We start from the raw sequence: 14,807 nt of genomic DNA on the forward strand, positions 1-14,807 counted from the left end.
ACATATGAAACTTCATGTGTTTTAACAAGCAGACGTTCAGTTAACCTTCAACAGTGCTGTGAAGGTGTTTTTATCTATGCCACACAGGGTTACCTTTAGTGGGAACTTGGGCTGTTTCTCCACTGAATACAGAGTCTTAAACTTGGATTTCTACATTAATTTTTTTAAGGTTTAATGAATGAAACCTTTGAATCATTCATTTTAAGTTTTTGATTGAACTGTTTGGTCCTTTTAGGCCGGTAGAGGGCGAGAGATGTTGTTAACCTCTGTTAGCATTGTCAAGAATCCATTTGAAGTGTAAATACTTTATGAAAAAGAGGAAAAGCAGTTTATTTATTTGTCTGTGTGGGAGAAAAAGACTGTAAATGTGAAGATTTCTGAGCTGGAGGTTTGATTGTCTTGAAGCAGCGCTGTAGAGTCTTTCAGGTTCACACAGGATTCAGATCAGTTAGTAATAATAAATAATTAATTTTCCTCTTCATTGAACACAGATGTTTGGAGAACCAAAGCGGCCAGAACTGTCTGCACGTGTGGTTTCAAGAGAAACACATTATCCACACAATGACCACATAAGCAGCCAAAGTTAAAGTTAAATGACATTTTAACTGCGACGTCTCATTCGTTTAGAAAAATGCTGCAGAGCAGAAGCTGTGTCTGACGTCTGCGCTGCTTCAGTTGTGTTTTCTGTATTTTTTATTGCACGTTTCTGTGTTCGGTTGTATTTTCTGGGACCTTAAAGCATCCAGCCTTATCAGCACTGTGTGTCTGTGTCTGCACTGGCAGTAATTCCACTTGTCTGAACCCTCAATAATAAAGATGTAATGCTGAGTGAGATTAATTAATCAATTTGAGGGGTGGCAACCCGTCTCACCCCCCGCATGAGGCGGCAGCTCTTTCAGCAACAGATTGCTGAATCCAGTGTGTGAGAGGGAACGCGTCCTTCAGCCCAACAGCTGTCAGACTGTTTAACTCCAGCATCGTTTAACGGAGCACTGACGCTGTTTCACATCACAAACCTGCTGTCTGCACTACTGTTATTTATGTTTTAATATCTACTGCAATATTATATATTTTTCACTACACATTAGCTCAAAAAACACTGTATTTTATTATCCATATCTGACTCGTGCAATTCAAACATTTTTCCTTTGAGAAACTGATCCGTCCTTTATCAAGGCAACAATACTCTGATACTCATATATAACGTACATATATACAGTTGATTTTTTTCTGTATTCTCCTTTATTATCTTTTTCCATGTCTCTCTTTTATTCTTGCTCTCTGTAACAACTTAATTTGCGTGAAATCAATAAAGTTTGATCTCATCTTATCTTAATTTCTCTGTTCATGCACAATATTTTTTTTCTTGTTTTTCATGCAATGTAGGATTTTATATTTGCATCATGATTCAACCTGCTTTAAACACACACACGCACGCACGCACACACACACACACACACACACACACACACACACACACACACAGAGCATGCATATCTATGTGTACTTTTGCCATTGAATAGAGATGCATCCACCAGTAATCCTGTTTTGTTTATCCTGTTGCAAATACCACTTGTACTACTTCTTGCATTACTAGTGCCACTCGACTACTACCACTACTACTACTTATACTATTACTAATAATAATCCTCATGATGATGATGATGAAGGCTGGTGGCTTAATGCTGCACCCACCTTCCTCCCTGAGACAAAGCACCCCCTGTTTGGACAGCATGTTGTTGTTCATCCACCAGCGCCTTCAGAGAGGCAGGTTGTCCTCCACAGTCACGTGGTCATCGGAGCCGAGCATCCTTCGCAGATCCAGCAGGCTGCGCGGCGTGTCTTCACTACGTTACGGTATGGACCAGAATCGCTGCTGCCGCCGTGTATAGACAGCAGTATCCGTCGCTCCTCGTTTTTCCACCTGGACCGCTCTCTGAAATCGCAGGTAAGGCGACGATCGCGGTGGTTAGACGCGCAAGCGTTGACGCGTTGACTTTTGAGTGGGCAACTACGCACTGGCATCAAAAGGATGCTGAGTCGCTGTTTGGATACTTGCTGTGCAACAAAGAGCAGCATGTGCCTGAGCTGAGGGGTTGTAGCATTGAGGTTTATGCTCAAACTGAGACGTGCAGCCGTGTCAGGGGATGCTTTGGAGTGTGTCCCGGCAGGTACGGAGCTGTCTGTGGGTGCAGGGCTGCAGAGACGTCTTCATTGTGTGCAGGTGGAGCAGCACCGCTCCGGAGGCGGTGGCTCCTCGGTTGTAGTATATTAATAGTGCGCTGCGGTGTTTCTCCTCTACAACAGGACGAGCTTTGACTTCTTGCTCGGTGGAAAGATGAGATGCTCTGTAGGTCATCTGTGAGCATGTGAAAGAGTGTGAGATTCAAGTTCAAACAGGAGCTGGAGGTGGATAAGGTCACATAGTAATGACTCAGCAGCAATCGGCTGCTGGGGAGTAAAGTAACGGTGCTGCACGGGATTTCCACAAATTGAAGGCTTAAAGCAGCTGGTTGGCTGGCTGTGCACACCTGACACCTTTCAGCTGCACTGTTTTAGAAATAAGGCATTTCAGCATTGAGTGCAGGTATTGATTATTGTCCCACTTAATGTCTGAGCAGAGAGGCAGAGGGTGGGAGGCTGTGCAAACTGAGGTATGTCCTCCTTTCCAGAGATTTGATCCCATCTCTATTTTGCATTTTGCATACAATAATAACATTACTCATTTTACATAAGTCAAAATAAGTCACTTATCTTGAAGCTTAATGATTGAGTTAAAGGGTAAATTCACCCTAATATATTATAAACACATGTGTCTCATCAAGCAGATGTAGCAGCTTTTAATTGTTCAGGTCTTCAGTTTTATCTACAGTCATGCTAGCAGCTGTGCTTTGAGCTCAATGCTAATGTCAGCATGCTAACATAATGACAATGCTAACATGCTGCTACTTGATATAAATGCCTCAGTAGCAAACATAATTAGTTACATTGCTTGTTATTTTCTTTTGTTAACTTATATTACAAATATTTTATGTTTAATTAACACAGGTAGAGAAAGAAAAAGAGATTTGGGTTTTTGTAGCCTCCAGTTTCAGGTGCAGTTTTGTGTTAGCAGGACAAAGTTTGAAGTGTTGCTCTCTTTTTCCCGCCCCTGCTCCACTCTGATTGGACGGCTGGGTAAAATGACTGCAGTATTTTATGGAAAGTTGAACATTTTTCATCTCAACCTGAAGAAAATGTCCATGACTAGCTTACAAACTGAAGCCACCGCTACAAGCTAACATGTTCTGCACCAGATGCTCCGCTGAACACGCTGACCTGATATCAGCCATCCATCAAACTTCAGGAAGACAACGACTGAGCTGACCCTCGAATGTCAAAGTAACAGAGCATTTCTGGGATTGCTAACTGTGATGTCATGAATGAATGTTTAGCTTAGCATAGCCCTGATCAAACCAAACTCCATTCAGAAAACAGACATTTTAAAAGTTGTTTGCTTGTCATCTTGCCAGCAGACCTGACAAAGCGTGAATTCATACTTTTTATAAATCGGCATCGTGATGTAGTTATATTGGCATCCTTTTGATCTGTATTTTGCAAATGTATCACAGAAGAAAAGTTTATCTTGGGTTCAGATTGCTGTAGTTGCTGTTGCTCCTGAGTTGGCCAAGTCAACATCAGTGCTGTACACACATTCAGCACCGTCCATCCGTACTTCAGAGTAACTAGGACGTATTTTTTTGGAAAGACATTGCTTGTTGGATTTTTTAAAATGTTATTTTTTTAGTGCTGTTTTAGCGCCTTTAATGGAGATCCATTCACCTCGGTTGTGCTGGTGTGCAGGCAGATATCTAGAAACAGATAAATCAAAGCAAGGACAAACCTAATGCGTGGCTGAACAACAAGTATGATTCAATGTTGCGATAACGGTGAGATTACCCTTTAATGTTTATCTTGTATCTTCCATATTCTTGTGTATCTTCAGTGTTTGCTTTGAATAACATTGCACTGATTCCACTCCTTTGTTTACCTCTGTTGTCTTACAGTACTGAGTAGTGATGGTGAGACAAACATTTTTGCTTATTGCCTTCGTGCTTCAGCTGTGGCCTGCAACATCATGGCGTTGAAGTTCCTTGCCTTTGCAGAACTGTTGGTCACTCTCCCTCTGAGTTTGCTGCCCACTTGTCTTTAAATATAGATCTGTACATCAGGAAATAGCTCATGGCTGCGTCTGGAGTGGCTTGATCTGGGCTGGAGTGGGGGGAGTGGTTGTCACTGGGCAAAGATCGGTGAATGATGACTCTGCTGGTGGCCTCAGACTCTCAGGCCAACAGGAGACAGCAAACATGGCCTGCACAGATGACGTTTTGGCAGTGCTCCCCGTTGGTTGATTAAAGCCGTGCAGATATGCGAGGCTGCGTTTAGTGCTGAGTAACGTCGCTCTATGTGTGGTTTAGCAGGTTAGCTGTGGTTTGCAGTAGCTCGTGATCTTACACTCTCCCTCTGCACTGTATGCGAAGTGTCCCTGTTCTTCAGCATGTACTGTGAAACTCTGCAAGATGTCTCTGCACTGATGCCAAGGCTAATTCTTATTCAGTTTGTGATCAAAGTTAATCACTCCCTGGTTCCTTCACTGCCATATTAATTAAAATCTTGTAAGGATCAGGATGAAACATTGCATAATTGCAGACAGTTGAGAGGCGATGAGCTGCAGACTCATTAATTTGTACATTTAATGGTCATTTTGTACATAAAGATAATTGAAATATATGTTGAAATACTCTATATTTTTAATGCATCAGGTGCTAACATGTTCTGTTTATAGAAAATGTCCAGACCAGACCATTATGCACTAGGATCAACATTGAAAACATAGGTTTAAAGCAGGAATACCACTAAAGTCTGCTGAGCTGAAGATTAATGCTGCTACTCGCTGATGTCTGTCGTTCATTAATGCTTTCGACTCTTCCCCTCAGCTGATTGAATCCCTGCAGCCATCAGGAGACCGCAGGGCAGATCTGGGTTTGGCGTAGTCCAGTTTGTAAAGTGCTGCACCAAAGCGCGGTGCCAAAACAGGCTCAGCGATCGACTGTGGTTACCTTGATTGAATGATGTGCAACAAACAGGTTCAGAGCGCTCTCCCCGGCTCCTCTTTCCTCCGCCTCTCGCAGGAGTCTTTGCTCTCATTCCAAAGCGTCTGGCAAACGCGGCATCCATTTAATTCTTAAAACACATTTTGGCTTCTGATATGATACAGCAGAACTATGGCTGCAGTCATCTCTGTTCAGTTTGACTGAGTGAGTCAAGATGTTGATTTCTCTTAACAAACTTTGCAAACCTTGCTCTGAAGGTTTATTATGGAGTACTGCTGATGCAGTCATGTTAGTAGATTAAGAAACTATTGTTCAGTGTGAGATGTGAACATTTAAATCCAATTGAATGCAACTTTTTTAACCACTGAAGCGAACAAACCAAACAGATTTAAGTTGAAAAAGTTGATTTAGGTCGACTAATTGTCCATTTATTTAAAATATTTCTTGGTTCCTGCTTCTCATTTGTGAGGATTTGCTGATTTTCTTTCTCTTATTTGATAATAAATTACATTTCTTTAGGTTTTTGACTGACAAAACAAGACCTTGGGTGATATTACCCTGGACTTTGGGAAATCATCACATTTTATAGACCATTAATGAATGAATTGCATCAAAATAATCATTAATTGCAGCCCTAAAACTTCAGGTTGCGAGCAAAACTAAAACAATATTGTATTCATTTCTTGTGCTGTTAATGGAAACGGGCAGTAAAGTAGAAGCGTGTGAGTAAATGTACTTTCCATCCCGGTTAATAATCTCCCTCCATCATTCCTCTAACAGCTGCCTTTAAATTCAGCGTGCAGAAAAAACCCTTTGTGAGGGTTCTTGTAAAGTCAGCTGCTTCTCTCTCGTCCATGTGGTTGATTATTTGGAGGGGCGGTCTGTCCTCAGTCGTCCTCGCCGTCGCATCGCAGCGCCGTCATTCACCAGCTTTGCTTTCTTGTTTTCGTGGGTCCCAGCACTATCGATGTCTGTCACTTCTGTGCCGCGTGTCAGCGTTGGCTTCGCACATTCAAAGGCCGAGCCGTTCAGAGCTCTCTCGTTACACAGCTGGTATGAAGGGGGTGGGACATTTGATAGTGCTGCAGCGGCGAGTTCGGTGGCGGTGGGCCGGGGCGGGAGCAGGGTCAGCTTTGGCCAGAGCGAAAACACACGCCACCGGTGGCCAATCAGGATGACACACTGGCCCGTTAGACACAGCTGAAGGTAGGAAGGAACATGTGCAGGGGGTTTATTTCCCATAGCACAGATAATATGGATCTTTAGGCATGAGCTCCGTATGCATGCTGATTATTGATAATTGCATATTATCCATCAAGCTATTAAGATCATTCTGCACAGTTCAAAACTACAAATGCTCATTTGTTTGATGCATTAATGGACTGAATAATGAGAAAACACTCTTTCTTCACTGCTTTCTTATGCAACTTAATCAAGAATGCGACACAGAAGCACTGTTGTTGCATGTCCAGCTGTCCGCTGGCTACAGTCGTGTTTACGCACTTAACAGAAAAATCATGAAATTATGCACAACAGCTGGACTTTGAATCCCTGGATTTTAAAACCTGCTTTTCATAAACAGCCCTAAAAGATTTCAGGTGTTGATGACTGAAAAACACCCGTGCAGGTCGTTCTTGGAGGCGCAGCACAGCGTAATAAAAAAACTAAAAACTGCTCGAGAGATAACCCCAAACTGCTCTGTGTACTCACATCAACAGCGTACTTGTGTTTGTGCAGCGCCTCGTGCATAATGCGAGCCATGAGCCGGCTGTAAAAGTCTCAGAGGGAGCGAATGAGTCAGCTGAATAAAACTGTGACAGATGCAGAGCCTCTTATTGTGACGGAGGGGAAACAGCAGCTCCAAACAGGGTGGCTCACTGGGGAATCATCAGCAATGTTCCCTCAATTCCCATGACTTCCTTTTGTCCACAGCGTCCAATCGCACTGTTCTGACTCAACCATCGGCCTCGTAAAAGCCTCTCACACACACACACACACACACACACACACACACACACACACACACACACACACACACACACACACACTCATAATTCATGAAATAACACTGCTCTTCACTTCATACTGGTCGATTATCGCTTGACCACAAGTGATACAATTAACAAACAAGACAACAATATGAATAGTACAAAGACAGAGTAACGCCTGCACGCGGCTCTGAGGAGCAGGCATTGCTTGCATTAATCCCTGCAAACTGACTGAACTGCTGAGTGACCAGATCTTCACTGGAGGCTGTGAGAAATGTCATCATCATCGGGATAACTGAGCTGACCCATGGTGACTCCTCTTGTTTGTTTACGTGTGTTTGTGCTGCTGTGGTTTTCAAATCAGACTAAGTGAGTTAAGAGTTCAGTAACGCCTGCAGCAGGATGTGCTGCTGGACAGTAAAGGTTGAGGGAAATATTATGTGCTGTGTTTAAGGTCTGGTGAGGTTTAGGCACCAAAAACACTTGATTAAGGTTAGCAAAGGTTTTAGCTTGAAATACCTGATTTTGCCACGAACACGCCTCAAACAGTCGCCTACTGCTCACCTCCTCCTCCTCCTCCTGATGACAAACTCAGCTCAGATCAGAACTACGTCGCTTTGACACCTGTTGTAGAAACATGGGTATGATACATATGAAACCTGGTTTGCAGAAACGGATGATGCTAGCATTTTATTCCGGGTGTTAAACTGGGAAAGTTCACTCATTGATGAGTTTTGATGCTGATTCTGTTTGCTACAAACAAATAACTTTGTGATAAACAATTAGTTTTTATTAGTTTTTGCTTCATGTGTTTCATTTGAATCCAGCATCTTTCTTCTGATCCTGATGCTGCTTTTAGAGGAATATTTGGAAATTCAGGGAACTGCACTGATTCGCTGTCTGCTGAGCTCACGAGTCAGTTCCCGTCAGGATGTCAGGCCTCTCAAATAATACGCTTGAGAACGTAACGTGGCAGAATAAGAGTTATTCAGATGAGCGTTCAGCACGGATAAACAGAGCAGGGGTGACATGGGTGTAACCACAGCGGCCTCACTTTGAGACGGGGGCTCTGTCACCATGGCAGCCGATTAAAACACCACAGGGATCATAAGAAATTAATTTTTAAAAAACACAAATACCATCATTTGGGTGGGACGCAGCAATGAAATGCTGTGATTATGTCAGGTTAGATGCTTGATTGGTGATATAACCCGGGCAGATAACGGCGACACGACGCGCTGATTAACGCTTTTTATCGGTGAAACTTCACGCAGAGCTTCTTAATGGGAACACAATCGTTCACTGTGAATTTATTGGACGTGTCTCAGGCTGTGTGGCTGGGTGTGTGTTTCAGGTATGGCTGCTGTGTATTGACAGTCGTCCGCATGTTGCTGACATCAGACTTCCTCCTGTCCGCTTTCTTGCAGGTTATGCCACCCCAAAGGCTTCCTGGATCCCCAACCGTGAAAGAGAAAGGCTGATCCCCGTCCCCCCCCCAGGTTCCTGCTGCTCTGCACCTCATCTTTCCTCCTTCCCTCTCCTGCTTAGTCCCCTCTCCCAACTGCGCTAACCCCACCCGACTCCCCCCGCCTGACCCCGCCACCCCGTCAGCCTTTACCTCTAGGACTGTTCGTCCGGTCACATCTCCCCTCATAAATCCTTCCCCACAGCAGCGTCAGACCCTCTCTCTGCTTAGTTTTATTCCAGCCGCACTAGCCGTCTTCTCTGCAGGCCCTCGTCCTCGCCGTAGAGCTGCTCTTCACCCACTGGCTGCACGCCGGGCCCCATGGCTACAGGAGGTCATGCCCCAGAGATAGACGTGTTGATCAACCTACAACAGGTGAGGATTGCTTTAAAAAGTCTTGTGCAGCTCTAATATCCACATTTCTTGTGCTAAATTTCTTTCAGCGCTCAAAGCACAAACGTCTCTTTTGTTTAATCTGGAGCCTTTGAGCGGGGGGAAGTGGGGGAGATCCTGTTGCCTTTTAGCCGTGCAGCCCGGTGCTGTGAATGGCATAACCCTGTGAAAAAGCCAGCAAGCTTTCAGTTTGATTTGAATTGCTCTAATTAGACCCGAGAGCTCTTCCAAGCAGCTGAGTGATTAAGAACCGTCCCATGGCCGGAAAGGTAACGTGGACTCCTGCAGTTCGGCTCTCTGCGTGTGTGTGTGGTGATTTTCTGGAGAAAGTGCATTGAGGACTTCACAAAATAAGAATACAGCTGGTACAGTTGTGTGTTCATGTGTGCATATTCAAAAAAATAAATTGGCAGTTTGGGGAATGCGTCATCCTCTCGGGGTCTGTTTGTTGTTTTCCATCAGGAACGCCTTGATGGAGCACAAGGGTCCACTTAGACTCAAGGATGACATTATAAAATTTTGGTGGTTGAATGTCAAAGCATGAGGTGTCGGTCAGCTTTAGAGTTGCTGATAAGAATATTTCTGAACTTTGGAGAGAGCTAGGCTAGCTGTTGGCCCTGCTTCCATTCTTTATGCTAAGCTAAGCTAAGAGTGGAGAGTGGCGAAGGACGTTCAGTTTGGAAAGCGACCGCCGTCTCAATGAACAAATGGAAATGTTATGATCTTTATGAAATAATGGACTGCTGAGGAGTGGAAGAGGTTTGACTCTGCAGGATAAAAACTAGTTTATGCTAAATATGTGAAGAAAATCTGGACAGCGAGTGTGTAGGAGATGTTACTATGTCAGCTCGTGCAATGAAGTCATGCCCAGTGAGCCACTGAACGAGTCCTTTGTAGCTGCAGCAGCGACAGCGTGGCTGCAAGCTCGAGACTGAAAAGTGAGAAAAAAGGACTTCATAAGCACGTTTGTCAGAAAGCTATGAAAAATGCTTTGCGTCTGTGTTAACTCGTTCCTTAGCTGCAAAGTATCTTAACGCCCATTTCACATTTTCATACCATTCAGCTGTGAATGAGCGTGTTCATTACGGGCCAGTGAGCAGCACAGAGAATCAGGTAAAATGCATATGCTGAAGCAGAGATATGTTTCCCAAATTGTGCATCTTCTCAGCTGGATGTTCGACTTCAAACTGAAGCGTTCGGCTGTTTTCTCTCTCGCCCTCAGGCCAGTGCTGCCCTTTCAAACAGCTTTTGCATCATGAATGTCAAAAACAAAGAGCCTGCTTCACTTCTTTCAAACGGCACTTTTCATACTGTTGCAATTCTGCGAAACAGACAGCTTGAACTCAAAAGCTATGCTTAATTTGTGTGACCGATGACATTCATCGACGGCGAGGAATTCAGATGTCCCAGATGTTGCAAAACAGTTTAATAAAAGGGTGAAATATGGCCACGGTTTGGCCGAGCAGGCTGAGCGGATTGTGCAACGCTGCTAATAAACTTAGCTTAGTTTATTTGTTTTTTTGCACAAAACACAATAAACCCATAATGCATTAAATGAGCAAAAAGATCCTCACTGCTGCCAAGACTTTAAAGAACAGAGTTTCCTCATGCAATGTTATGAGTATGTGGAGTGAAAGGAGCACTGAAATGTCTTGGCTGAATTGTTCCCTCCAACGTCTCAACCCGGGGATGAGTCACACACGGCTCTGTGGAAAATACTCCCGTCCTTCATAGCACAATGTTTTCTAGCTGTTATTCAAGTGGAGCAGATTAGCCTGTGTTCTCAGGGAGAAACGGCTCTGCCAGCTAAGTAGGTGATGTGTTAATATGCGCAGTGGGGACCATGTCATCCGCAGTGCGCACACCATATTGTGACACTGATTTGAAGGAAATAATGGGCCGAGCGCTCGGCTACATATGTGGACCCTTCAATTCTCTACCCTCAATTACTTGTGCACTCTGTACTTAAAACACACACACACACACACACACACACACACACACACACACACACACACACACACACACACACACACACACACACAAACAGCATCCATAGAGACAGAGCTGCTTCTTTGCACCATTGCCTGCTTTAGTTGATTGATGGCGCTCTGAACTGTAACTGACTTACCGTTTTTTTTTAAGGTGGTTTGTTGTGAGGGTATGTGTGTGTGTGTGCGTGTGTGTAGGGAGGATGTGAATGCAGCCTCCTCTGGCCCAGCTGAGTCTTGGTTGCCACAGAAACGTCACCAGCTGCCGTCGACTTGCGTCAGCTGCAGTTTTTGAAGAGATCTGCTCATGGGCGTTGCTGGTTTTGATCGTCTGATTTGGACGGTTTTGACTTTAAATGATGGCGTTCAGTGGAGCTCAGTGCGCTGCAGAGACCTTTTTGACCACTAGTAGTGCTGTGGAGCGATATTTCTTTTTGCTTGATGGTGCACAGGGGCTACAGGTGGTTGTAATGCATCAAGAAACGCAGTGTTTGTGTGTTTGATGTGTGTTTTGTCTACTTGCATGTTGCACGTATTTACGGTGTGTGGCATCAGGATGCATGACCTCTCACTTCACACCTTCAAATAGAAAGCAGGTTAAGGGGCTCAAATGACATCAAAAAAGTCTGACAAATTTGTTTTATAATGTAATTATTACATTAAACGTTTAGCTTCAGGGCTCTGCTGAGTCTGACCTCTTTACTGCTGCTGCTGCTTGATAACGGCAGATTAGAAGAGGAGGCGAAAGAAAAAATTGTGTTAAATATTTTAGTGCATGTAAATGATTGGACCATATCTAAGGAAAAACTTGCTTATCTTTCATAAGAAAATCACTCTCGGTAATAAGGGAAGCGTTTTCGCTCCCTGACATCAGCTGCACAGCGAAAAGAAAAGCCAAACGCTGATGCTGATATTTATGTTAGTTGTGATTTGTTTGTCTGGGACGTGTGCCAGCTCCTTCAATCAAAGAGGCCGAGATGAAGCGATGAAGGGAGTGGGAAGCGGCTTCAGCGGTGCTAAAGAAAAAGAGCAGGAAGCAGCAGAAAGCAGGATGATCTGCAGAGGAAAAAACAAACTGATTGCATGTTTTTATCAGCGTGAATGTGAAAAAGTGAGGTGATCAGTGAAGAACGTGTTTCATGTTTTGAAGTGGTTTCCTGGTGCTGTTTGCCAACCTGAAGGTCCCATTTACCTGTCTGAAGAACAACAAACATACAGGGACGCTCGTAGCAGAGCTTTCCGTTCATTCACTCATTCATCACAGCAGCATGGTGTCCAGCTGTCCCAGCAAGACGCCTGGATTCAGCTGATGTCAGCAACTTTCTCACCTTTATTAAAGGATGTTGATCCACTTGTCATGGATGCACCAGCAGCTATCTTGTACATCATGTTACTTTGTATGTAAAAGCTTTTACCTCTGTGCATGAACTGCATGTTAAACCTGAAATGAATGATATTTCTGGCCTCTTGGTGTCAGTAGAAACCAGCTGTTTACTTAGCATTTGACATGTTAGCATCTTTTAAGTTGCTAATGTGTTAGCATGCAGTCACAGAGCAACATTAGCATTAATTTGGGGTGATGTCTCCGGTCACCTGATGAACGTAAGACAAATCTCCTTGTAGCTTCGGCTTTGGTCTAGTGTGGATTTTCTTTGGGTCATATTTAAGACTTTTACCTGGCGAATTAAAGAAATGAAGTAACATCGTGTATCTGATTGTTCCACTGTCGCGTGTAAGCTAGCTAAAGTGAGACCTGGACCTCGTACCTGTCGTCCTAACCCACCTCTGGCTCTTCACCTAATGTCTCGGACAGAAATAACCCGAGCGTGCCTTCACTCCAGAGGCTTTTCCTGATCACTAATGTGAGGGTATTTGATCCTGACAAACAAAGCGAACACATCACACACACACACACACACACACACACACACACACACACACACACACACACACACACACACACACACACACACAGCCTCCTGCATATTAGTCAGCAGCTGATGAATATTTCAATGCTCCTCTCTGGCTCAGCATTCCATTAAATCTGAAATATTGATGCTGCAGGAGAAGTTGGGCAGTTCATGAAAGAAGGTTAGCGTGTTTTTAAGTGAGCGGTGTCTTGGCTCACACGACCAGGCTGGTTTAATGGAAGCCCCCCCCCCATACTTCATGTATCAGATATCGTTGTGTTTGATTGTGGATGGTTACCCACAGTGTTAACACTCACAGAGATGAGAGCTCTTACCCAGAATTCATTATAACAATATTAATGTTTGGAGATTTCATCTCCTTGTTGGCAGCACAGCTGACTGAGAATGGATGATTTCAGTCCTCTGGGGTCCAGTGGGTTTACACATGTCACAGCATCCCCTCTGTTCATTTTCCCAATTATTTGATTGATCAGTAATGTCAGAAAACAGTGACTTTGCCATCAGAGTCCAAGGTGACATCCAGTGCCTTGTTTAATCCTACCAGTTGAAGAAAAACCTTAAAAAAACAGCTAATATTCATATTAGAGGAGCAGAAACGAGTGATTTTTGGCATTGGACAGATTCAGGTTACCTGACGCACACTCCTGCCAGCGGGTTTGTGCTGCTCTGCTGATGATGTCGTTAATGTGCCAAGCGATACGCTAATAAACAGGGAAAACATTGTCGCTTTCAGTTCGTTGGCTTTTCAATTGATTTTCCATAACTGTGTCGACAAAATGAAAATGCAGAGAGTGGCTTTAAAAACACGATTGTGTCGCTGTGTAACAATGAATGCAAAGACCCAAACACTGATCACAGGGTCTGATTTTAACGTGATTTCACTCCTGTGTGCTGTCTGTAATATCTCAGATTACCATTGGGGCCCACTCTCGATGAAATGTGCTGCATTTGAAATCACTGTACTCCATTGTCTGTCATCCAAATCCCATTCGCGTAGTGCCTCCACCACCTGGGCTGGGGTTGCCCTCCTCCTGTGTCCCTCCACCCCGACTGACTTCAAAGCTGACATGAAAGAGTTTTGAGTCATCGGCACCGATGGAGCTTGAGCAAAGCAAAATCAGGTTTAGAGAAAGTCTCTTTACTCTAATGTCTGCCACAGCGGAGAGTATTATTCCTCCTGCATTACAAAAGGGCCGTTAAATGATAAACAGTGCTTACCAGTGCAAGGTAAGGAGGGGTGGATGGTGGAGGAGAGGCTGAAATCAGACCAGACTGGTCCGTAGGAATATAGAGCACTTTAAGTAATGAATGAAATGAAGCTGGCCGTCCAGTGAAAACAAGGCTTTTACAGCTCACTCACTTTAAAATTCTCCTTTTATTCTCCGTCTGGCTTCGTCTGCCTCGGCCTTGTGTAGGCAGGTAGCTCGGATCATTAAACGTATCCTGTCCCTTCATCCCGCTGGTAATTAGGAAGTAATGGAGCCTTGGCCCGGAGAAATCTGAGACCACAGAACAGTAGCCAGAGCACTCACGGTGCCAGCACCAATCTGAGGCGGAGGAAGCGCCCTGTCCCGCCGATTTTGACCTATCAGAGGAACCGGCGGGCTCCGGCGGGACCCTCCCTCTGGCCTCCACTGTCTCCAGGGGCTGTCTCGTGCATTAGTTCTCTGCTGCTTAGCACTCTGTTGTATTGATTTGATGTCCTCTGTATGTGAAGAGGAGGATGTACAGACACTATGAGCCTGTTGTTCTGAAACAGAATTATTTGAGGTTTCTCGTATCATGAATACAAAGCAAAACACAGCTGCGGCGTGTTGGCTGCATTGTTTCATTTCTAATCCACAAACTGCAGCGTTAACTTCTTTGTGCAGCAGAGTGCATGCAACACAATGAGCTGAACTACTTGTGTTTGCTCCATCTTCATCCTGCATCAGGATTTTATGTTC

The 14,807-nt window shown here is 44.2% G+C and overlaps 1 protein-coding gene across 1 annotated transcript in view; it reads left to right on the plus strand.

Annotated features, from left to right (window-relative positions):
• Positions 1-1,781: 1,781 nt before the first annotated feature.
• Positions 1,782-14,807, plus strand: part of slc4a3 (solute carrier family 4 member 3) — a 43,242-nt gene continuing 30,216 nt past the window's right edge. The window contains exons 1-2 of the mRNA XM_070975241.1: positions 1,782-1,948; positions 8,509-8,921. Of these exons, the coding sequence (XP_070831342.1) occupies positions 8,868-8,921 (54 nt within the window). The 5' untranslated portion in view covers positions 1,782-1,948; positions 8,509-8,867. The remainder of the gene's footprint in view (positions 1,949-8,508; positions 8,922-14,807) is intronic.

Source organism: Chaetodon trifascialis, chromosome 12, assembly GCF_039877785.1.
Source record: "Chaetodon trifascialis isolate fChaTrf1 chromosome 12, fChaTrf1.hap1, whole genome shotgun sequence".
NCBI classification, from domain to species: domain Eukaryota; kingdom Metazoa; phylum Chordata; class Actinopteri; order Chaetodontiformes; family Chaetodontidae; genus Chaetodon; species Chaetodon trifascialis.